Source organism: Planococcus citri, chromosome 1 (assembly GCF_950023065.1).
Source record: "Planococcus citri chromosome 1, ihPlaCitr1.1, whole genome shotgun sequence".
Classification (NCBI taxonomy): domain Eukaryota; kingdom Metazoa; phylum Arthropoda; class Insecta; order Hemiptera; family Pseudococcidae; genus Planococcus; species Planococcus citri.
Window position 1 is genome coordinate 74,736,279 of NC_088677.1, and position 24,203 is coordinate 74,760,481.

Sequence of the window (24,203 nt, forward strand, 5' to 3'; positions counted from 1 at the left end):
GGCTCCAGGTCATAAAATGTAAAAATCACCTATAATTTTTCCAAGTCCAATTAAGGGAGAATCAGGACGTTTCGGGAAAAAAGTATTCATCAATTTGGCATGGCAAATCAAAAACCTCCAACACACCAAATTTCCCTTCGAAAAATTATCTCAACATTCCAGTAGCGATAGGTAGGTACCTAGTTTCATAAAACAAGAAAACAAAAAACCAAAACCGTATAGAAAAAAATATAAATTTTTTACAACAAAAATGAATTAATACACATTACAAAATATATTATTTTATTTCTTAATAACTTATTTTACCTTAAAAATAATCTTAATTTAATCATCTATAGCTAATTCATTTTCTAGCTCTCGATCTGATAGGTAATGGCTGCGTATTGAAAGCTTCTTCTCTCCTCTGTTGAGGGACTTGTTGGGGTTGTTGTGGCACTTGAGCGGCTTGTTGCGGCAGCTGGAATTGTTGCGGCCTTTGTTGTTGAGGCTGCTGTGGTCTCTGCTGAGGTTGAGGTTGAGGTCTAGCTTGACTAATTTGATTTGGTCTTGGGGCTGGTTGAGCTGGCAGAGGAACGTTTTGTTCGTCTTCGTTTTCTTGTAATTCGTCTGGACTAGGTGGAGGAGTGGTGGGTACTTCGCAGTCTTCGGTTGGAGGTACTACGCAACGAAGTGATCTTTTGTCGAATACCAACATGGCGGGGCATCTTTGCAGTCTTGGGTAGCCACCTTGGCATTGCCAGTATCTGTTGCATGATTTACCCAATGGTACGTTACCGTTAGGATCTTCGTTGCAGAGAGCTGTAAAATCATTTAACGTGATTAGTACCTATTTAATTGGCGACTTTTCTTCACTACCGCAATAACTTTCCATCGACTGGTATTAACTATTTTTGGATAAATACGAGTACCTACTCGATTACAATACCTTGCGTATAAATATGGATTAATTAATTCACTCTTCGATTAACACGTTTGTACCTACGTATTGTATTTTAATGTAAAAACCGCGATATCCTTTTGAACGTGACAATGAAAATGAAATCTGCGGTTAGCATAATACATAAATAAGCAGCAGAAGAGAAATTTTACCCAATTTTTTACACCACTGTAGGCATACCTATACCTAAGAGTACCGGTTTACGTCACAGTTATACATGGAGTACATAAGTAAGTAAATCTAGATACCTATGCTTGTTCTAGATGAAATGTGAGAACCAGAAATTACCTACACCGAGAATACATAGTTTCGAATATCAACGTTTTTGAAAAAAATTTACATACAAACGAGTCACCATGTACATAAAAGCAATCTATAAATTTTAACGGTAAATGGAAAAAAATTAATTTAAATATTCTATTTCCATAACTGTAATCATTGTCAAGGTCGAATGATTAAACCACAAATTGTAGGTGATTTTGTAATGAATTTCGAATTTTTTCCACTCAACGAGTTCAGTATAAGATCTTCGTCTTTTTTTTTCAAGTATAAATTATTGTGCGTGGATATTCTGTTCTTCTTGTAATTTTTTTTTTTTTTATAAGTCACTGACGTACGTATCTATCTTCAATTCTATTTTCAACTTCGAGGTTGATTTTTTTTTCTTTGACTATTTTTTTGGATTTGGTAATAATCGTGTTATCTAAAGTGTAAACTACTCGTTATTCATTTTAAATATTAACACTGTGATCCAATGACACGAAGGTGACAAGTGAATAGACGAAGACACCTCCCACGAGAAATTGCTAGGTGGCATATGACAAATAAGTTGCCTACGTCAACGCCTTTCATTGGCGCACTGACGGTACTTTTGTGAATTTTCGTCTTTCGAGTGCTTTTGCCCTCGCTTCGTTCGGGCCATTTATGCGTATTTTCAGAACTATCCTTTGTAATTTTCTGGAAATTATTGTTAGATTGCTAGAGGAGCAGATTTTTTCTAAATTGAGGTGAGAAAGTTTGTATTTTTTCATTCTGTTCTAGTTGGCGAATGAAGATGAAAAAATTTTTCCATACGTATGCGAGTACATATTGTCTTTCTCTGATCCATATATAGCATAGCTTTTCAACTCCGACTCACTAACTCAGTCATCAACAACGACATCGAAAAGAAGAAAAACTGCATTCGATACCATAGGTTTCTCATCAATAATTCTCGAACACAACGACCTCTTCTCGCGGTTACAGCCCAGGCTAATTAAATTGCCAAACAAAGCGTTGCTTTTTCTCCAACTGGATCAATACCGCGAAACCGGATGATACCCAGACATTGAGAAATTGCAGCCCAACCCTGTCAGGCTGTCACGTTCTCACTCCTCGTGTCTTGTCTAGTAGGTACCTACTCGTAAACCAGCGAAAAAACTAATTAATCTGCGCATATTATAGATGTCTGATTGAATGGTTGAAGAGTATATTATGGTGCGAAAATTGCAGAGATCTTATTAAAATGCATAGTACATCGTCTCTCGGTCTCGGCACATTTGTCTCAGTTGACACTGCTCGTTAAAAAACTCGAATCTGAGTCAGAGTTGTTGCGACATGGCTCATACCACCAGCCAAGGGTTACTGACTGGTTCGGTATGGATTTAGATTTTTAAGCATGGGTATACCTGTAGCAATTATAGGTAGGTACCTATACTGTAGGGTTATTCCATGTCAATATGACTAAAAAAAATGCGATTTCGAAAGTCATGTCTATGTCTTTCGATTTTGTTCAATTTTTTTTACAATGTCTATCCATCCAATAAGTAAGAAACCCTAGGAGGGGTTCACTTATTTTCACATTATCTCGAGGTACTCAACTTCAGCAGCGTATACCTCCAAAGTTATGCTACTTTGATCAAAACTGATTTCATATGTACGAAAGGGTATTGCATTTTAAACTTTTCAAGTGTTTTGAAATTTTCAGAAGTTGAAAGTTCATGAAAGTTCAAATTTCAAAATGGCGCTGTAAGAGAGAGCTTCCATTTGAAATTCTTAAACAATTCCTATAGATGTACGTTTTGATGCTTTTTTGAAATACTCAATTTTCAAGATAGGATCTTTTAATAGAGGGGAGAGCACCTCCTCCCCAAACTTGTGCAAAATCTTCAAAAAAATAATAATATAAATATGTAGGATCTTTTAATAGAGGGGAGAGCACCTCCTCCCCAAACTTGGGCAAAATCTTCAAAAAAAATAATAATATAAATAGGGTAAATGTGCCTAAGTTTGCGCACCTAATTTTCAAACAGCCACTACTTTTTATGAAAAGGAGCTAGAATATTGAAATTTGTACAGAAGGTTCTTCAAACATTTGGCTATGATTTGCGCCAGAAATAAAATTTTTAATCGATTTAGTTTTTGATATTTTGACCAAAAACTAAAAAAAGTCAAATGCGCAAACTTAGGAATATGCCTTCCTAAGATTGCGCATTCACCTTCCCAAGATTGTGCACCAGTGAAAAACATAGAAATTCGTCAATATTGTTTAATTTATGATGAAAGCAAACCAAATGTCTCACATGAACGTGGATTTGAAACTTCTGAGTGAACCGCACTGGAAATGCGCTCATATCTGGAATTTCCAGCATTACACCCATTTCTCCCTAGCTTTTGACAAGGAGTAAACTCGATATACGTATATAAGGTGTCATTTCATTCAAATGAATTGAATTCTTAATGAAAATTTCAAAAAGTATCATTATTAGTCTAGAAAAGTAGCAAAAAATAAAAATCGCAATCTTAGGCACAGGGGTGTTATTTTTAAAAATTGAAAAATTGAAACCTAATTAAAGCAGAAAACACTTGAAATATGTGCTTGTTATAATCCCCAGACAATGACGAATCTAAAAATAGCTTATTTAGATTTCTACTGCCATTTCCATAAAAATTGTCGCGTGCCACTTTTATTGGAAAAATTATAAAAAATTTTGAAAAAAAAAGTTTTTTGCTCGTCAGTTGGCAACACTTGGTGCTACCATCACCAAAAATCGTTAGGTATGGTCATTTTGATTTTTCTTTCAAGTAAAGGCGGTATCAAATGTTGTAACTCTTACTGGTTATGAGAAATCGTCACTGCGCAATCTTAGGAAGCGCGCAAACTTAGGCACATTTACCCTATGTATGTCAGTTTTACAAACCTGTTTTCTGTGGTCAAAATTTTCAGAAAGCCTTGATTTTTTGTTCCAAATTTTCCAAAAAGTAATCAGTTGCTTATCCAAAATTTTGAAAAATTTTACTTTTCAGTGTTCTTCTCAAGATTATGGCGATTAATCTAGAACTCTACTCTTTTGTAAAAACTTTAGATAGGTATTTAGTTATTTACCTGCCTTTCTTGTAAGAATTGTAGGTAATCAAGCTTCTGCTTCGATTAAAGTTTGATAAGGTTATCAGAAAATCTCACTTTTTTGGCAAAATCAAAAATAATTTTACTTGTTTGTATGAACTGAAACCATTAAAAGTTGGAAAACAGATTTTTTGGCAAAATTTTGACATAAAAGTTTTTTTTACTTTTTATACCTAAAATCAAAACTGCAAAAACTGCAAAAAACTGTTCATGCGGCCAAAATTTTTTGGAAAGTAAGAATTTTTTTACATGAAAGTAAGCTTTTTTGTTGCAAAAAATTAGTTTTTTGTTGTCAAAATTACTTTAAAAATGTGATTTTTCCTGAATAATCGCTTAGTCATGAGCGTTATATCGCGATTAATTTTACATTGGTTTAAATGGGGTTGTCTACTGTCTAGGGGCCAGAGGAAATCAGCGTTATAACCAAAAGCATTATAACTTGTGTTTGGCATCACCAAAAACATACAATTCAATATACTTATGCATACCTATTAGAGCTGAAAACGGTACTCGCCGACAGTGGATAACTACTGTACCCATACTGTAAATTAGAGTTCGACGAGTACCCGGATCCGCGATTCTTACCCGGGTCTGAAAATTATCCGGTTCCAACCCGGGTCTGAAAATTATCCGGTTCCGACCCGGGTAGTAAAATTTTCAAAAAATGAAATCATTTTGAGTAGTTCAAATAAATTCCGCTAGTATCCCAATATAAAAATGAAATTTTTTCGTCAGCTTGATTCGGCAACGTCGCATTTTTCATTGTTTTCCACTACCCGGTTCCGTACCCGGGTAGCCGATTCCTTTCCGGGTTGAACCCGGAAAATCGGCAATCCGGGTACCCGTTGAACTCTACTGTAAATTTTCGCTTCTCGCTAGTAGCTGGTAGCGAGTTGAAAAAATTTCACATGGGTTCACACTATAACTTGTGGCGAGTTGAATGTGTTGCTGGTGTACCAGCATGACGTCATCATTGTCATCAAACACTGTCAAACGTCAATCATACATACCAACGACATGTGTCGAAGCGTAACTCTTCCCACTTATGCATTATCAAGTTTTGGGGTGCGTGCGCAGACTAAGTTCAAAATCAATCGAGTTGTGCTCACTATATATATGCTACTATCTACACCTGAATCAACTTGATACCTGCCACTAGCGGGTTTAGCCGGTATTTTCACCAGATACTGGTTAGCGGGTAGTGTAACCGTTTTCAGCTCTAATACCTACTTATGTCACACACCCCAGATTTTTTTGAAAGTTTTGTCCAAGTGTGGGGGAGGAGGAGTCTGGTGCTCCCCCTCCATTAAAAAAATCCCATCTCGAAAATTGAATATTTTTTGAAAAAGCATCAAAAGGTACATCTATATGGACAAATTTTTCAGAATTTTAAATGGTTTAGCTCTCAGTCCAGGCTTGTATAGGACCGCTCAGGTTTTGAGGTTCCTCCAAAATCAAGGTCTTTGTTTGAAGCTTTCAAATGGTCCAGTCCAGTCATTCTGTACTACATTTTTTGTCTTTGTAGGTCGGGCCGGTCTGGTCCTGACAAGAAATTTTCATCCTGGACATGGGTCAGCCTTGGTCCAAAAATGGCCTTCATTTTCCAGAAAGAAAAAAAGATCCTAACACATTAGATGAGTTGAAAAATGGGATTTTTGCTTTCAGAACATTGAAACTTTGGAAGAAATTATTGAATTATACTTGAAATTTATTCGAAATAGGCATCTAAAGACGCTCGGTTGCATAGTGGGTTGAGCCACGGCTTTCTGAACAAGAGATCGTGGGTTCAAATCCCCCTAGAGACGCAGGTGTTAACGTGTAATGTATACATTGTAGTGCATTTAACATCTATTACACGTTAAGCTCCGAGCACCAGAACAGCAGAGGCAACAGAAATGCACGCAATCTGTTGCCGGTATCAAAAAGCTGTTACTGGTTGAGCAAAAACAATAGGTAGTGGTGCTTACGGAACTCAGGGTTGTAAAAACCCAGCTAGTGATGTATGAGCTACTTTGTAGATAGCGTAGAAAGCAACTGGAAACTACTACGTGAAAGCTCAAAATACGTAACGTTGATTCCCTAGAATAATCACAGTGGCAATAGGCATTCGCCTCACCCGGTTAGGGTACCACAAAAATGTGATTTCCAATGTCCTGTAAAGGACAAGGAACCAGGATGACGACGAGGCATCTAAAATGGCATTATACATTTGAAAAATTGGACCTAACTGAGGTGCAAACCGCGGTCATTGGTCCAATTTTTTAAAAAGGTCTTTGGTCTCAGTCTGTCCCGGGTATTTTTTCTGAAGAGGGTCATCCGTTTGGTTCATTTACATAAATTTGTTTTAGAGGGCTGAGGTCTGGTCAGGTGCACTTGGTTTTGTGAGCATTTTTGGGGCTGGTCGCAGTCATCGGTCCAGTCCAACAAGCCTGGCTCTCACTTACAGCACCACTTTGAAATTTGAATTTTCAATTTGAAAGTTCAACTTCTCAAAATATTTGAAATGTTTAAAATGCAATGCCCTTTCAAACTGTGAAATCAGTTTTGATCAAAGTATCATAGCTTTGTAGGTATGCACTGCAGAAGTTGAGTACCTCAAGACATTGTTAAAGTAATTGAAGCCCTCCCACCCACCCCCTGAGAGAGCTGGCACCAAAAACTGATTGCTGGTTTCTTACTTATTGGATGGGTAGATATTGTAAAAAAAAAAATTGAGCAAAATCAAAGGATACAACTCAAAAACATTGGACAAATTGAGGTGGAATGACCCTATACTGATCCGCAAGGTATTGTAATAGGGTACCTAATACAGTGAAAGCCGCTTATTATTATTACTATAATAGTTAATGTTTTCAATTGCCTAAGGTTATTAAAATCCTTCAGTCCCAATATTTTATATCTAATTACATACATAGAAATTCCATTGGTTACTGTGATTGTAGCATGTGATAATGTCATAATTTTTAACTGATTTCAATGATTTTTTTCGTGTTCTTATGTAATTTTAAAATGTTTTTAACACTTTTTCACACTGTTTTTGCCTAAATTTTCTAAAATTTCAGAAGTTTTTCTTGATTGATACCTATCAAGTTTAATACTTTTTTCTAATTTTTTGAAGTTTTACCTATTTTCAACATTTTTTTTGACAATTTTTACAAAATTTTAGTTCAATGACTGTTGATGTACTTTGTAGAGGTAGAATGTGTTTGTAAACTATGCCCAACTGAACACTGTAAAAAATTTTGTCCAAAAAATTGACTTTTTTTTTCAATTGGTTTGTGTTATCAGCCGCTTAATGTTATCAAATTGGACAGGGCTGGGACAAACGTAACATTGGGCGGCTTTCACTGTACCTATGTCGATCATATGAGTACATTTTACTCTTATATTATACCTACTACTCGTACATATGTATATTACTTACGATGTTTTTGACACCCTTCGACGTTCTCGGGCCAGTCACACGATCGGGTATTTTCATTGTAGAGTAATCCACCGATACAGAGCTGTTCGGTAGCAGTACCATTCCAACATGTCCAGTACCTTGTGCAACTGGTTTCATGTCCAAAAATACCGTACAGCCAGTCGCAGTGTTCTCTGGAGATCGGTCCGTCTGTGTAATTAAAAAATAATTATGAATACGCTACGTCGTATTAAATAGGTACCTACACAAACACTGGCTAATTACAATGTACCGGATATGTAGGCTGTTAAGCGTAAAAATCGCGATAAATTTTGGTACAGTAGGATGCAGAGATGAGAGAATACTCGCACCTATCTATTTTTGGTCCCATCTACGACCCATCCAGAACGTAGGTAGATATAAGTGCAAAAAGATGGCACATCAAAGGTCTGAACGGAGCACTTTCGCTTTCCAAATTATGTACTATGCTATATAAAATGGCGAATGCGTTTCCATACGTACTTGCTAATTGTTTATCTTCGCAGTAATTAGCTCTCCATGGATAATCACAGCCTTCGGTTACGCCTCGGTTTTTTCCAGCGTATACCAATCCATTAGGACAATCGTATAATTCTGGTTGACCATCCACACATTCCCAGTACCGATCGCAGTACGTAGCATCACCTACTACTTTACTCTTCGACTTGCAAGGATCTTCTTGGATATTACTGTTCTTCAATTGTTGAGCGTTAACTGTAACAGCAAACACACGCGAGATTACGTAACAAATGCGTAAATATATTTTTATCATTTGATTTATTTTTTCGTTATTAGGAAACTAGACAAGTAACAATAAAAAATTCTGTGAGAATTCTCCCCATCACAAGTATACCTACTTACTCGTAGGTACGAGTGTAGAGAATGATAAAGAAAAAAAATAAAATACGAAAAAACAATCATAATCCAGCTGACCCATTTTCTTACGCTATAGGTATAAATTGGAGCTCTGCGATATTGGCCCTTGTTACGAAATTACACGACTATGGTAATATTGTTTATGATAACGAAAGTTAAATAGCCTTCTATATCAATACGATTAACTGAATAGACCACTTTCTCTCGGAAGATGTGTTGCCAGAACGGGAAGCTGAAAGACAACCAACTATGCCCAACGGATAACTTCGGTGACAGAAACATCAGAAAGACAAATAGCTCTCGTTGTCCTCCACCGAGAGAAAGTAATACCATTTTTTTTTTACCATAATATAGAGTGTCCGTTTTCATAATACTCTTTTATAAGCGTTATCAAATCTTTAAAAATATATTAGCTAAGTATATTGTGCATCTTTCAACCATCATTATTACCTATACATCGTCTCTCGAATACAAATGCATAATAAATCATCGCCCTAGCAGCATTTTTTTTTTATAATAATCACGATGCTGATGATCAATTGATCATCTATACCACTGTGTGCTGAGTAGGTAGGTAAATTTTCACCGAAATGCATTCTAATGCACATCTCACATGACCTACATCATGGCCTACCTACCTATAATAGTACCTATGGATCTGACTCTCGGAGCTTGGTAATACGAGTATTATCAAGGACTTGTTCACCAACAATCGTGTATACCTATTGCATGAACACGTATAGGTAGAGGTATACTCGAAGCGTCATCTTTATCATCGCACTTCACGCAGTTTATTGAACCTATACCAACGAGTAATAATTAATTAACATTAAACAAGCTCCCATCCCATCCTATTACAATTCATACGATTGTTGTATAACGTTACATTAATTATTTAATTTATAATAAGTTTAAAAATAATACCTCTACCTACTACGAAAAATACGTTAACGTCACGTCGCGTCGTCGCCCGTATTCCTACACCAATTTTTTTTTCGCACCTTTAGGTGATTTTTAAATTGGTAATTAATCTTTTTTACTCACTCGAGTACCTACGTACGTATAGGTATACCTTTCCTACTTAAATCAAGCTCGAACGCGTGTGTGTTTTTTTATTATCCAAATTTACACATTTTAGAGGCAACAGGCAATTTATAATAATTTAATTTAATAGCATCAGTGAGAGGTTTATTATCCGAAATATTATTTATACAGTTAATTCTCTAAAGTAAGTAAGTAGTAGGTACGTATTCGAGAGCTGACGAAATTACGTAATGAACATTCATTGGAAATACGTATTTAATTTTAATTGGAGAGCGAGATGATATATTGTAATTTTTTTCAAATAAATATAATTTTTTGGATAAGTTACGTAATGTAGGATACAATTAGCTTGGTATAATGCGTATAAGGATACAGGTAGTTGGGTACCATGTACGAGAATTTTTATTAAATGAGTTTGAAATTAAATTCCAATTTTGGTTCAAACTAAAATATTGAAAGAAGATAGAAATAATGATGGGTGTTCGTGAAACGACTTTTCCCTCCCTCCTTGGATCTGCATCATAATACATAAATGTACCTACCTAAGTACCTATACTACATAACAATATTATTTTTACTTTTCATTCAAATTGAATAGATATAGTGGGGGGGGGGGCGCATAAGGATCTAGTATTTAACCCTTGTCACCTCTCAAAATTTCAAGTGCTAAAGTGTCTTTTTCGATTTTTGGTGAATTTTTAAAAATCAAATTTTGGCCAAAAATGAGGGAAAAAATCAACATTTTACCAAATTGACCTAAAAAGCTGAAATTTGGGATATACCCTATTTTCGACCAGCCAAATTGGTTGGAAACTGTTTCAACCAGTTTTGAGTAGTTCTGGAGCCTCCAGCAGATTTTCGAAACTCGAAATTCCCACAAAATTTCATCAACTGGAGTTGGAAATCCGAAATTCATTCTGCAAACTAATTTTAATACGCTACGAAGTCGACTTCAGGTAGATTTCAAGTCGTTTTGGAGCCTCCAGTGAATTTTTAAAAATTCCTGGAGCCTCCAGCAAATTTTCACAAAATTTCATCAAAATGGAGACGGGAAGCTGAAATTCACTCTGCACTCCAGTTTTAGTACTCTCTGAAGACTTTGAAAATTCCTGGAGCCTCCAGCTCCAGCAGGTTTTTTAACAAAAAATTTTCACAAAATTTCATCAAATGCATGGAGATGGAAAATTGAAATACATTTACTCTACACTGCAATTTTAACACCCTCTGAAGGCGACTTCAAATGGGTTAGAGGTGTTTTGGAGCCTCCAGCGACTTTTTGAAAATTTCTGGAGTCTGCAGCAGATTTTTAAAACTTGAATTTCCTAGAAATTTCATCAAATGCCGTTGGAAGGCCGAACTTTATTTTGCAAATTAATTTCAATACCCTATGAAGTCGACTGCAGATGGATTTTAAGTCGTTTTAGAGCTTCCAGTGACTTTTTAAAAAGCACTGGAGCCTTTGGTAGATTTTTGAAACTTAAAATTTCTACAAAATTTCACGAAGTGGAGTTGGAAAGCCGAAATTTACTCTGTCCAGTACGTGCTAAAGTTAATTCGGACAGATTTTGTAGCATTTTTAAAAACACTTAAGTTTCTAAAAAGGCGCAGGAGGCTACAAAATGGATTGAAACTGCCTGCAATCCACTTCAGAATAATACCAAAAAATAGGGTGTCAACTGGATTTATTAATTTTATCTTTCTACCTCAAACGGAGACGGAAGCGTGAATTTTTAAAATTTTAAAATTAGTTAAGTATGAAATCGATGCACAGAAGTATGTTTCAAACTGGAATACCTACATCGATTTAAAAAAAACTGAGGGGGGGGGTTGCAATAGATCTTTATACGCCCCGCGACCATGTAGGATGATCATGAAGCAATCCCTCCTCTTCCCCCTCCCTCACCATCTTTTCGCAGTCCTTCAATTTGAAAAATTGAGTCTTGAATGCGCGAGCAATGTTGATGCATCGTTGATTAACCGTTTAAAAGAATGTGGAATTCATTCTAGCTCTAAAAATGCCTCTGGAATACAGTTGTTGTATGATTTTCAAGAATCTCAAATCGTTGAATAAGAATATGGTGTAAAAATTTATTTTCCCAGTTTGTTTATATTTATTCCAAAACTTCAGAAAAATATGTATAGGTAAGCTGAATAAATGAATTTTTCATTTTTTTCGTTTTTTCTTATCCAACCAAGAAACAAAGTTTCATAATTTCTTTATGGCTCAGGCATACCTTACTTTGTTTATTCCAAAAAGTAAGCCCATGTCGAGAACCAGAAACAGCCCGGAGCGCATAGCTTTTTGACCCTTCCTCCATCGCATCGTTTCCTTCACAAAATAATACAAAAATTGAAATTTCAAAGCGAATTTTCCTGAGGATTTTTGTTTCTCAAGCCCCTAAAAAAATTGATTTCTGGGAATAAACTGCTTTTGTTGCCCCTCTTTATCTTTTGTTTGCTCAACAACAATTTCTCTGTTTATTCTTTTGGAAAGCTTTAATCAGTGGGATATTTCGAGTCAAATTTTGAAAAACTCGACTCTCTTCTTGGTTGAACCATTCTTATGAAAGTTTACATGCGAGCTCAAGTATAAAAGATCAGAAACCATCCAAATCTTCCTGAATGTGTACGTAAGAAGATGGAAAATTTTATATGTATGTACTTTCCGATGTACGGAGAATACCTTTTAACATGAAATTATATAATCTTTAATCATCGGGTGCAATTTTCCTCTTAAAATGCACCACTGACCTGGAAGTGATGAGTATGAATAAAGAAATATTTGAATAGGATAGTCAACGTTTCGGACAATTACCTGGAACAAAAATAAACTTCTCCGCATGCGTCTGCATATTTTGCATGTATAATTAAAGCATTTATTTCGCCACCAAAAGAAATAGAAAAAATTGAAATCCTACGCTCTATAATTTTACTTAGTTGTGTTTGTAGATTTCTGAGAAATGTAGGTAAGTAGGTATAGGTAGGTAGGTATAAATAGATCCACTTGATGAAAAAATTAGGAAATATAAGAAATATTGCATCAAAAATTAAATAAATATGTAGGTACATAAACAGAATAGCAAGATAATGTTTCCTTGATTTGATTTCTTCTTAGAGTATGTAAGTATCTATCTAATAGGTACTTTATTAGAATTAATTTTTTAAAAAACAACAACAACCAAAAAAAAAAACACCAAAGAGACCACACTAATTCATAAATACAAGTAGGTAGGTATAGAAACCCGGAGGTAATTTTTAAAATGAACAGTTTCTCAACTGTATACTTCAAAATTGTGTTTTAAAAATGGTCTCATATAAATTTTATTTTATTAAAAAAAAAAAAAAAAATAGCCAAGTTAATAACGAATTGCCTGTAATGGGTAACCTTGACAGATTATGTAGGTACGAGTATAATAATACGCTATCAACATGTCGCACTACTAATAATATGCAAATATGTACTCTAAAGTATTCAGCAGTACAGAAATCTAGATGGGGTATGTTCTGACCCAGAATATTACACCTACAGGGTTGGAAAAGCTATGATACTTTGATCAAAGCTGATTTCACAGTTCGAAAAGTCGTTGCATTTCGAACTTTTTAAGTATTTTGAAATTTTCAAAAATTGAAAGTCCAAAATTCAAAATGGCGTGTAAGTGGAAGCCTGTATTCGTGTTCGGTGATATCGAAAACATACTATTTCATGTTTCACGCAAATGAAACCATTTTTTTGATCTTTTACCTCATTTGGGGAGGTGATGGGGGCTGTGAATGGGATCCAATCAAAAATATGACGTCAAATTCGTGTTCAGCGCCATCAAAAATGTACAATACGATATATCACATGCCCCATATTTTTTTTCAAAGTTTTGCCCAAATTTGGGGGTGGGGTTCTCCCACTTCATTAAAAGATCCCATCTATAAAATTGAATATTTCAAAAAAGCATCAAAAGGTACATCTATGGAATTTTTTTAGAATTTTAAATGGTAGCTCCCTGATGTGAAATTTGGGGTGTCACAAAAAAGTCAAATCGCCTTGTCATCGAGCGTTTCCAAAATAAGTTCATGAGAGCCACAACTAAGGCTCCTTGGTTTGTCTCAAATAAGCAACTTCAAAGTGACTTCCGGCTCGAACCAGTGGACGTAATTATACACTGAAAAGCGAACGCATATGTGAACCGGCTCCATAAATACCTGAATTGTGAGTCTGTGGTTCTTTTAGACCAAAGTGATGACACAAGGAGGCTGAGCAGACTCCACATGTTGGACCTTATCAATTCCCTATTAACAAAATTATGCTGAAAAGCATGCATAACAGTGCGTGATTTTGGACTGGTGTAAAAGCCTGCATTATCGCGTTAAAAATGCACATTTTCGCATGCTAAACAGAAGCAATCTAGCAACCAAGTATTTTCTAAAATGCACCAGTGAGTAAAAATTTTTCCAAGTCCAAAAATTGATAACATTTATGCAAAAATAACCTCTAATCTATTAAGCTGCGAGGTGGCCGAGTGAGTTAAGCAGCCGCACATCGCAGGAACCTAGGATTGATCGCCACACGCGCCGGAAATTTTAAAATTTTTTTTCAACTTTTTTGAAAAAATTATCTATTAGAATGTCTTGAAATTCACAATTAATCAGTAGATAGTATTGCCAGTGAGTTTGAGCAATTTTTCTGCTAAAATTTCTGCACTTTTTGTACATACTTTTGGTTTACTTTTAAGCATATGTGAGGGCGCATATACGGAAAGGGACCTTATGACCAAAAAATCAATTTTCTTTTTCTTCATCAAATTGTCGTAGGAACCCTTCAAAAATCGAGTGGAACCCGCCATAGCTCCCAATTTATATCATTTCATCAAATTTTCTTACTTTGAGGCGAAGCATGCATAAATTCATTACTCACAAAAGTTGAAAAATGATGCAAAAAATTTAAAAAAAGATGAAAAAACGCGTAAAAAATGAAAATTTTACAAAAACTTGTGACTTTAAAAAGACATGAGTGGAAAGAATCATAAAAGATTTTTTCTGGTAGCGGAACCCGAATTCAGGACTTCCGGCAAGATGATCCATCAGTACAGACACCTAGCCACCAGTATCGACCCATGAAATGTATTTTACAATAATATATAACTAATTTTATTTTGAAACTATATAAAAAACACAAGTTGAACCGAAAAACATTGCCACAATTAGCCGCAAACGATTTTTATCGAAACTAAGACTCTACAATTCTTGATAATATCAACTGAATTGTTCACTGTATCAACTTTGCAGTGCCTAATTTGACCAGTACAGGTCATTGGAGGGCGTGGGTGCATGTGTGGTAGTACCGTATGTATAGGACCTTCGAAGTTGGAATAGCCGTATGTAATCTTACCTTGAAACAAGGGAAATAACGCAAAACTTTGAACCTCCCTCCTGTGAAATTTTACTTTTGGTCATAAGGTCCCTTTCCGTATGCGCCCTCACATATGCTATTCACTGGCTGAATAGCATGCGATTTTTTGAAAAAGTCCAAATTCACGCATGGCCCATAGGTGTGATATGCAAAAAAGCATGCATTTCAGCATGTTGTACGCACAATTTTTGTCAATAGGAAACCTCTAAATGCACTACTCAAATTACTGTAAATTAAATATCATTTTCAAATAGTGTTGTAAATAGCTTTGATAATTTTAGGTTGTTGATTCTTGTATCAGTTCCATAAATAAATAATTTGAAATTTGAAAAAAAAAATGGTAGCTCCCACTTACCGACAGCGTCACTTTGAAATTTGAACTTTTAACTTTTGAAAATCTCAAAATACTCAACAAGTTCAGAATGCAATGCCTTTTTGAACTGTGAAATCAGCGTTGATCAAAGTATCATGGCTTTGGAGGTATGCTCTCTAAATTTGAAACAGTCAATTTCACTGCTTAGCAGTCACGACATTTTGCCTTTTTAAAGCAGTAGTTTTTTTTACTGCAAAACAGTGAAAAATTACTGAATTGGTCAGTAAAAAATCATTTTGACTGACCAACTCAGTAATTTTTCACTGTTTTGCAGTAAAAAAAACTACTGCTTTAAAAAGGCAAAATGTCGTGACTGCTAAGCAGTGAAATTTGACTGCTTTAAATTTAGAGAGTGCGCTGCTGAAGTTGAGCACCTCGAGACAACGTGAAAATAATTGAAGCCCCCCCCCACGCACCCCTGAAGTGACTGGGACCAAACTGATTGAGAGTTTCTTACTTATTGGGCGGGTAGACATTATAAAAAAAAATTGAGCGAAATTGAAAGACATGACTTTCAAAATCACATTTTTTTGGTCGAATTTACATAGAAATAGAATGACCCTGGTATTTTAGGTTTTCGTTTCGAAGTCAAATTTCAAAGGAAATACATGGCTGACTTTAAAAGCTCTCATCACTTCTCTCAAAAGACGCTAAACCTTTAAGGGAAAAAAATTGATAACATTTTTTTTCAAATCACAGGTCACCTCGAAAATACTCTCTTTCTTCCTCCTGAGGACATTACTTCGGAACACGTGCTAATATCCTAACAAAAAGGACGCACTAGATTTTGATACAAACGTAAACAGTAAACCGTACCTAGCTACCTAGTACCTACTCTACGTATTACCTATTAAACTCAAGTATAATCATATCCTACCTTGAAAAAGAAATGCCCAAATTGATTTAAAATGACACGGTAATGATTTTCTTGAAAATGACCATCACATTACTATACCTATACACGTTTATGAGCACAGCCAGAAGTGCTAATTCCGGAATCCGGTTCTGTACATTATCCTCATGCATTATCATTATCATTATTATGCACCAAAACCGAAATAAGTTGCGTGTTTAGGCTTACGTAAGGTTTAAAAAATACGATCGAAATACCACTAAAATGCCGAATTAACGTAATGTACCTACATAGCTACCTTATACCTAGCTATAATATGTACATAAGTGTACGAGGGAATAGGTTAGCGGCGGTGGCGGCGGCGGCGGCGGCGACCATCGTCAAATGAAATTAAATAGCGTTAAAACGGCACTACCCCAAGGTACAAAGCATAAAGTGAACTTTCAACTATTAGATAATACTAGAAAGTGTAACGAGCCTATATTCCAATTCCAGACGTGCTGCAACGCTTTTAAATGTGCTGCACTTCAGCGAAAGTAAAATAAATGTTTGTTTTAACCTTTACACGCGTGGCTCGATTGGTTTTATTTTAAATTTTGTCCGACATACCACCACTGACTGAGTCATTGTGCAGAAAAAAATAGACCCGATACAACAGGCAGATTCTCGCTGCGATCCGATGACATAATTTTGATAATAACCTTCCTGCGAGAGAAGATATTAATCTAGATATTTTATGTAATAGGAAATCGGTTTACTGAACTATATTTTTTATATTAATTTGTGAACATATAGGCAGTAGTTCTCTATCGTTTATATATTTTTAATCCGCCAGCTATCGGGTATAGGATAGGTAATGCCTCTATTCATAGAAATTTGCAGAGCATTTCAAAATGTGGATAGACGAGTTTGTTAGTATAGGAACGAAAGATGGAAATTTTTCGTCCAGTGCAGTCTCTTGAATTACCTATTCCGTGTTCGAGTTTATGTACCCAATCTATGCATCTGGTTGAAAATTTATACCAGGTAACTCCATTCATCTCAGTGAAACTGAAAAAAATTATCATCGTTGGATTTCATAAATATTTCATATCTGAAATAATAAGGACCTACGTCATGCTTTTTAGCGCAATGACGATCATTATGCTTAGCTCGGCAACAATTAGCTGGACTGGATCTAACACCCTGACCTGAACATTACTATGTTCTGCACTAGTTTTCTGTTTAGTCCATCCAAATTGACGACAATAAGAATTTAAAGAATTAATTGATACAGTTTTCAATGAGCTCTCATATACCTACTCGTATGAATGAGACTACGAGAGACCACATACTTCAATACCTAATTAAAGCGTTCAATATCCACGATTACGTAATACCTAAGTACCTACCAGCTACCTATAGGTATCGAATGATTAGCTCGAAGTTTTTTTTTTCTTTTTAGCCATTCATTTACACGGTGTCAATCGGCCATTGATGAATATTAAGAATAAAGAGTTCAAATCGTGAATTTATGCGCGTGCAATACCTTGAAAAGAACTTTCCAGTTACATCATGTTTACATGGATGGATCTCATTTACCTACGTATAGTAGGTAAGTATTTTTTTCCATCCGATTATTATCGTTTTCCGGAGATAGAATCGGTGTCACATGAAGAGTGAAGAATGCGTATGATGGGTGATGTCACATTTATACAGGGTGTCCTATTAAATATCTGCCCAATAATTTCTTTCTTATAAAAATGGAAAACTCCATTCAGGTATCTAAAATTTTGATTTCAAGGATCTTGGAACATGCACTCTCTCCAAAAATCCGACCTTCGTTGAAATCAAGGACAGACTCTCCTCCATAAGCAGTTCTGCTTCCTTTGAAAGTAAGATGAATGAATTTGGTCCTGGTTCGATTTGAATCCGCACCTCTATTTTTGCCAATTCGAGCAAAGTTCATTGCACTGATGGAACTCTGAATGCACATAAATTGCATTCACCTATACGTAAGGTGCAGTGTGCTTTACGAGTATTTTATAGCTAATAACGTCATTTTTCACCATTAAGTATATTATTTTGCATTCAAGTAGCAAACGTAACTCTCTATAGTTAAACATCAATCTCTCGCGGTTGATTTTCACACATTCGTTCGAATCGTCATTTTAATAATCTCAGGTATTCATTCAACTTCGCGAATGTTTATTGCATAAATAGCATTTATTAAGCACATAATACCTAAGCTTGCAAGACGAAGAAATGGCGAGTGTGAAAATTAATATCATCGTATTACGAGTTTCATTCCACCTTAACGCTAAAATATTAAAAAGTATTAACATTAAGGAAGAGGAACCTATAAGGTGACGTAACTACGATTCATTAATTTGAAAGTCAGTGACATACATGATTATTTACGGTCCGAGATAGGTATTTAGAATCCAATACCCATACGTCGATCTATCAATACTCAATACTCAATAGATATCGATAGTCGATAGGTATTAGATGAAATATTTCACCCAGCGGCGCGAATTTTCATATGGTTGGTAGGTAATTGCCCATCATTTTCAAACACCCTGTGGCCTTGAAAAAATACACGGAAAACGCCTCCAAAATTCGTGGCTGGAAATTAATTTTTCGACCGCGTGGACGAGGGGGTTTAATTTTATTCGACAAAGGAATGATTCCATTATTTTAAACACAAAGCAGAAGGTTAATTCATCTTCTCGAAGGTCTCAAGTTTCTATTATTTCGGCTTCGGCGCGCTTTTACTCTTCGAATGAAATGGAAAGTTACCATGTACAGATTCTCATCCGAGTACATAGTATAGTCTAGTCGAATTAGCTGAAAAAAATGGCTCCCTTAATCTAGAAGATATTCAGAAAAAATAAGCTCGAGTGCCATTTTTTTAAACCCGTCCCCTTCCAAAGGTCCACTCCTCTTTCTTAATAACGCACATATCTTCCCTCTCCCCTTCTACTATTGGTCACATAGAAAAATTTTTCGGATAAAAGTCATTTGTTGAAGGCTTTTCTACATTTTTGGTTATTACAAAAATTTCATTTGAAGCAACCCTTGTCCCCCAAATTTGAAAAGTCCACTTTGAAAAATACTCAAAATCACATTATTCGCATTTACCGCAGACAATTATTGAAGATAGAGCAAAAGTGATAATCACATAAATTAATCAGAATAAAATATCCCATCCAGAAAGATTTTCACTTTTCAGCAATTCCCCCAACCCATCCTCCTCTGAGAACCCCAAGTCGCAAATTGCGAATAAATAACCAAGCTATTACCTCGAGATCATGATTTTGTAAAAGTATTAATTATGAATATATTCTTAATATATTCACATTAAATACATCCACACGGGAGTTTCACATATTTTATCTATAATTTGTGGTGAATATGAATATTGTATCAAAAATGGTGGACAAGCTGTCATGAAAGTGTTAAACGAATGTGTCATTTGCAGAAGAGTTGACAGTGGTCTGTTTCTCATACCTAATCTTCCTCCTTTTCCTTCCAGATATGAGTCTCAAAAGTCACCTATGTATGTTGGTGTTGATTACATTGGTCCTTTGTATGTCAAATGTTGTGGCAAAATATTAAAAAAATCTTCATTGTTATATTCACCTGTTCAACTGCCAGAGCTATTCATCTTGAACTTGCTGAAACTTGAAAGTGTGAAAGCTACAGGTTTTTTAATCATTTTTTGTGGTTTCATTGCAGAGAGAAACATACCTAAAAAGATCATTTCTTATAACGCTGCACAATTTAGAAAATTTAAATCGTTCATTGATCACACTTGAAGAGAAAATTTAAGAATGAACAACAAATTTGTTTCCTTCCTGCTTGAAAACAATATTAAATAGAAGTTTATTCCTGAAAATGCTCTCTGGATAGCTGAGGTGTCTGCGAACAAACATTTAATTTTGTTACCTAGTGAAGAAATGTATCAAAAAATCAGTATCTGGCATGATCAATTTTGAAAACATGAAAACAACATTGAAAGAAATTGAAAATGTATTGAACTCAAGACCACTCAGATTAAGTAGGTACGTGTCTGCTGATCTTGAAGATGTCATTACTCCAGCTCATTTCATTTGTAATCAAAGTAACATTTCAGTTGACAATGAATTGGGTGTTGATACAAGATCCGAATTATCCAACATTTGGAATTCTTGTAAAAAAGTTCTACAGTAATTTTGGACTATGTGGTATAACTGGTACAGGTAAGTAAAGCTTATTCACCAAATTCATGAAAAAAATATGATTTGACGCCGAGAAATACTATTTGTTGTATAGGTACCAGGGCCATAGAGAGCCATCGAGGGCCTAGGGCAAAAAAAAAAATTGAGGGCTCCATGAAAAATGTTCACCCCCCCCCCCATCCAGTAGGTTTGAAAAAATTTATTTATATTTTGTATAAAATGATGACAACTTGACGAATGATGTGATTTTGATTTTGAAGAGTGTTTTGAAATTTAAAAGCTTGAACATGATTACATGAAGAGAAGCAGAAAACAACTAAGGGTAAGGGCGCCCAATATGGACCACATTTTTGTTTTTGAATGCTGTGACCGCTGTAATTAAGCTGAAAATTTCGTTAATAGCTTAAAATGTACCTACATCTGTCTACTATCATATACCAAATATGTAAAAGTTTTCAGAAATTTCAAGTGGGCCAAAAAATTGTTTTCTGAAAAGTGTCAAAAATCGAAAATTAAATTTTGGGTTCCTAATATGGACCACTTTGAAAATTAATTTACAAAAAGGCTACAATGTTGTAAAAATACGTTCAATTGCTGAAATGCCGTTAGAATATGTTTAATTAAGACAATAAGAGTAAATTCCAAGTGGCTCAAAATAATTTTTTCCTGAAAAGAGTCAAAATTTGAAAAGTAAATTTTGGGTCCCTAATATGGACTACTTTAACTGTCTTGAAATTGTCAAATCCATAGCAAATCTACAGGTAGTCCATATTAGGCTACCCTATACCCTATAACTTTGAACTTTGAAAAATCATAACTATAAAAATAAATCACATCATAACGTTTCCCCGGAAAATTTTTCAAGGATCCAGATTTACGTGAAACATGAAAAAAATTTTGACCCTATCAATTTCGTTTTTTCCCTCTCAGTTCGCGAATTTTGACTTTAGGGCTTTGATTTTGCTCTCATTGTGTTTTTCTGTGAAAAATACACTAGATAAAGCTTGTTCCCGCTAGGTGGTGCTCATAGCCAACGAAATCGGCCAGTGGTCCATATTGGGCTACCTTATCCTTATTGCTTTCGCTCCGCTGGGGTAACATTTTTTGGGGAATTTACATTTGAAAAATAGTGGTTTTTAAGAATTTTAGACACAATCTTCAAATTTTAAAGTTGTCAGTTCAGCACTGAACATTTGAAATTGCCAATATTGTCAACTTCTTAAGCTTTTTCAAAAAATGAGGGACATTTGGAAAACAAGGGGCAGGGCAAATTGCCCCATTTGCTCCCCCTTCTCTATGGCCCTGATAGGTACCTAGAGTTGGCGAAGCAGTACATGATAGAAGAAGATGACTCACAAGGAAAATGGAAATTGGGTGTTATTGATCAACTTAATGTTGGTAAAGTAAAGATGTGAATATTCGTTCAGCCGATGCTAGAATTAAAACTGGTATTATCTATTACTAGACCCATAAAAATTTGTACCCCTTAGAACTTAATTGAAGTAAATTTTGTCTCTTGTCTGGAATGTCGCGAATTGTGAATAAATGAAAAATAAAAATAAAAAAATATTAATTCACCGGTTACATTAATTGAAGCATGTGTTTCCAACATTTTCAAAGATTCTGAGGTTGCAAGGTCATTTAGCATAAAGTTGCGGCCCAAAATGGCTGATTTTTTGATATATTGTGCCCAAGGGTCTTTGGACTTGGTGCGTTTTGGAAACACATGCTTCAATTGGTTACTTAGGTATAAGTTGAAATGTTCTTAGTACCTATACATATTTTTTTTTTGTGGGGCACTTGTGCCTGAATTGACTCAAATTATTGTTTTGGTTAGATATCCCACTGTAAATATTGATGAAATGAACAACTCAATTATAATCTTTTAAACTATTTGAATTTTCTTACAGATTTATTCAGTTCAGATTTAAACTTTTTTTTCTTGGGGGATTCTCAGAGGGGAAGGGGCTAGAGGAATAGCTGAAAATATTTCTGAATGGGAAATTTTATTTTGATTAATTTATGTGATCATCACTTTTGCTCTATCTTCAATAATTGTCTGCATTAAATGCAAATAATGTGATTTTGAATATTTTTCAAAATGGACTTTTCAAATTTGGGGGGCAAGGGCTGCTCCAAATGAAATTTTTATAACCAAAAATGTATAGAGAAGCCTTTCAAGAAATAAATAACTTTTATCCAAAAAATTGTTCTACCTTCTTCCGTTCTTCGTGACCAATAGAAGGGGAGATAGGTGCATTATTAAGAAAGAGGGTGGGCCCCCTAGGAAGGCGATGGTTTTGAAAAAATGGCACCCAAGCTTATTTTTTTCCGAATATCTTCTAGATTAAGAATCAGTCATCAGATCGCTTTTTTACATTCTGAGCGAACGGATGAGGTAATTAGACCAGACTATTAATCTTTTACTAGTGGTGGTTACAATACCTGTTGATCGGTGAAATGGAAAGTTAATACAGATTCTGATTCTCATCCGAGTACATAGATATTAATCTTTTACAAAGTGGTGGTTATACCTGTTGATCGGTTTTTATCTCTGAAAGGCATTACTGCTTCTAGATACCTATAGCGGTATGAAAGCATTCCACAAGCCGTACCTAGACCTATACCTATCTAATCGTATCGAAAAAGGCAATAAAAAAATGTCCATATGAAATTGTATACCTACGACTGGAAATTTCCATCGAAAGGAGCACTATCACTTTTAAATTTGATTCGCCGATAGGTACCTACCTATGTAGTAGGTACAGAGTAAAAAGAATATTACCAAGGAACACATTTTCCAGACCAATATCGCATGCGAGCTTTTCGTTTCTCCATTTTCAATAAAAATCTCATCAACTTACCGCATATCACAAGTGCAAACACACCGAACAAATTAAACTTGCTGACGCTCATTATTAAACCAAAATATTCATTAATCGCGAACCAAAAAATAAATAAAAGTTAGATAGTATCACACGTGTAAAAAAAAATTACTCCGGAGGAACAACGAATAATGCGACGACGTAATAACGAACACCACACGAGTAATGGAATGTGACTGGCGAAGCGGTGGAAGCGTCTTGAAAACTAAATGCAATACAGAAGAGAAGACAACAACAAAGTCTTCGATGTACTGATCATTACATTAGAGCAGAACACGCAGCTGAAACGTAGCCGTGATCAGTTCCTCTTTGTTTTGTACGTGGTTTATTTTCTCCTTTTTATTGTATGTTTATAATTACTCTGGTTTGGGTTTATGATTCGAATAAAAAAAAATTAATGCGTTTGTGAAGATGATTATTCGTTGGGGAGGTGTTAAGATAATTCGTTATGGTCTATTGTGATGGTTAATCTTTTTCTTTACGTATTCGACGATGCTCATTGGATGAAGAAGATCGTCGAAGGGATGTACTGTACCCATCTGTATCTATGATGAGAGATGAAAGGGAAAGGGAGAATTTTCAAGTGGAGAAAAATTTGGGATTTCGCTCGATACGATAAACTTTTGCAATCGGTGATGGACGTTATTTTTTCATTATTTTATTTTTTTTGAGTTACATTTTTAAAAAATTTTAAAATTTTTTCTTCGAGTTTTTCGCTCAATTTTTCATAAAAATTTGATTTGCAGTTGGGAAAATCAAGTTTTGAACTTTTTCATTGGTAAGTAGGTACATGGAAAATACCTAT

General features: G+C 35.2%; 1 protein-coding gene across 1 annotated transcript; it reads right to left on the reverse strand.

The window, feature by feature from the left end:
- Nucleotides 1–217: 217 nt before the first annotated feature.
- LOC135832514 (protein obstructor-E-like) lies at nucleotides 218–23,709 on the reverse strand. The gene is made up of 4 exons (XM_065345809.1): nucleotides 23,378–23,709; nucleotides 8,248–8,478; nucleotides 7,747–7,935; nucleotides 218–798 (listed from the first exon to the last, which is right to left on the reverse strand). The coding sequence occupies exons 1-4, from the start codon at nucleotides 23,427–23,429 to the stop codon at nucleotides 344–346; spliced, it is 927 nt and encodes a 308-aa protein (XP_065201881.1). The 5' UTR covers nucleotides 23,430–23,709; the 3' UTR covers nucleotides 218–343.
- Between the last annotated feature and the right edge of the window lie 494 nt (nucleotides 23,710–24,203).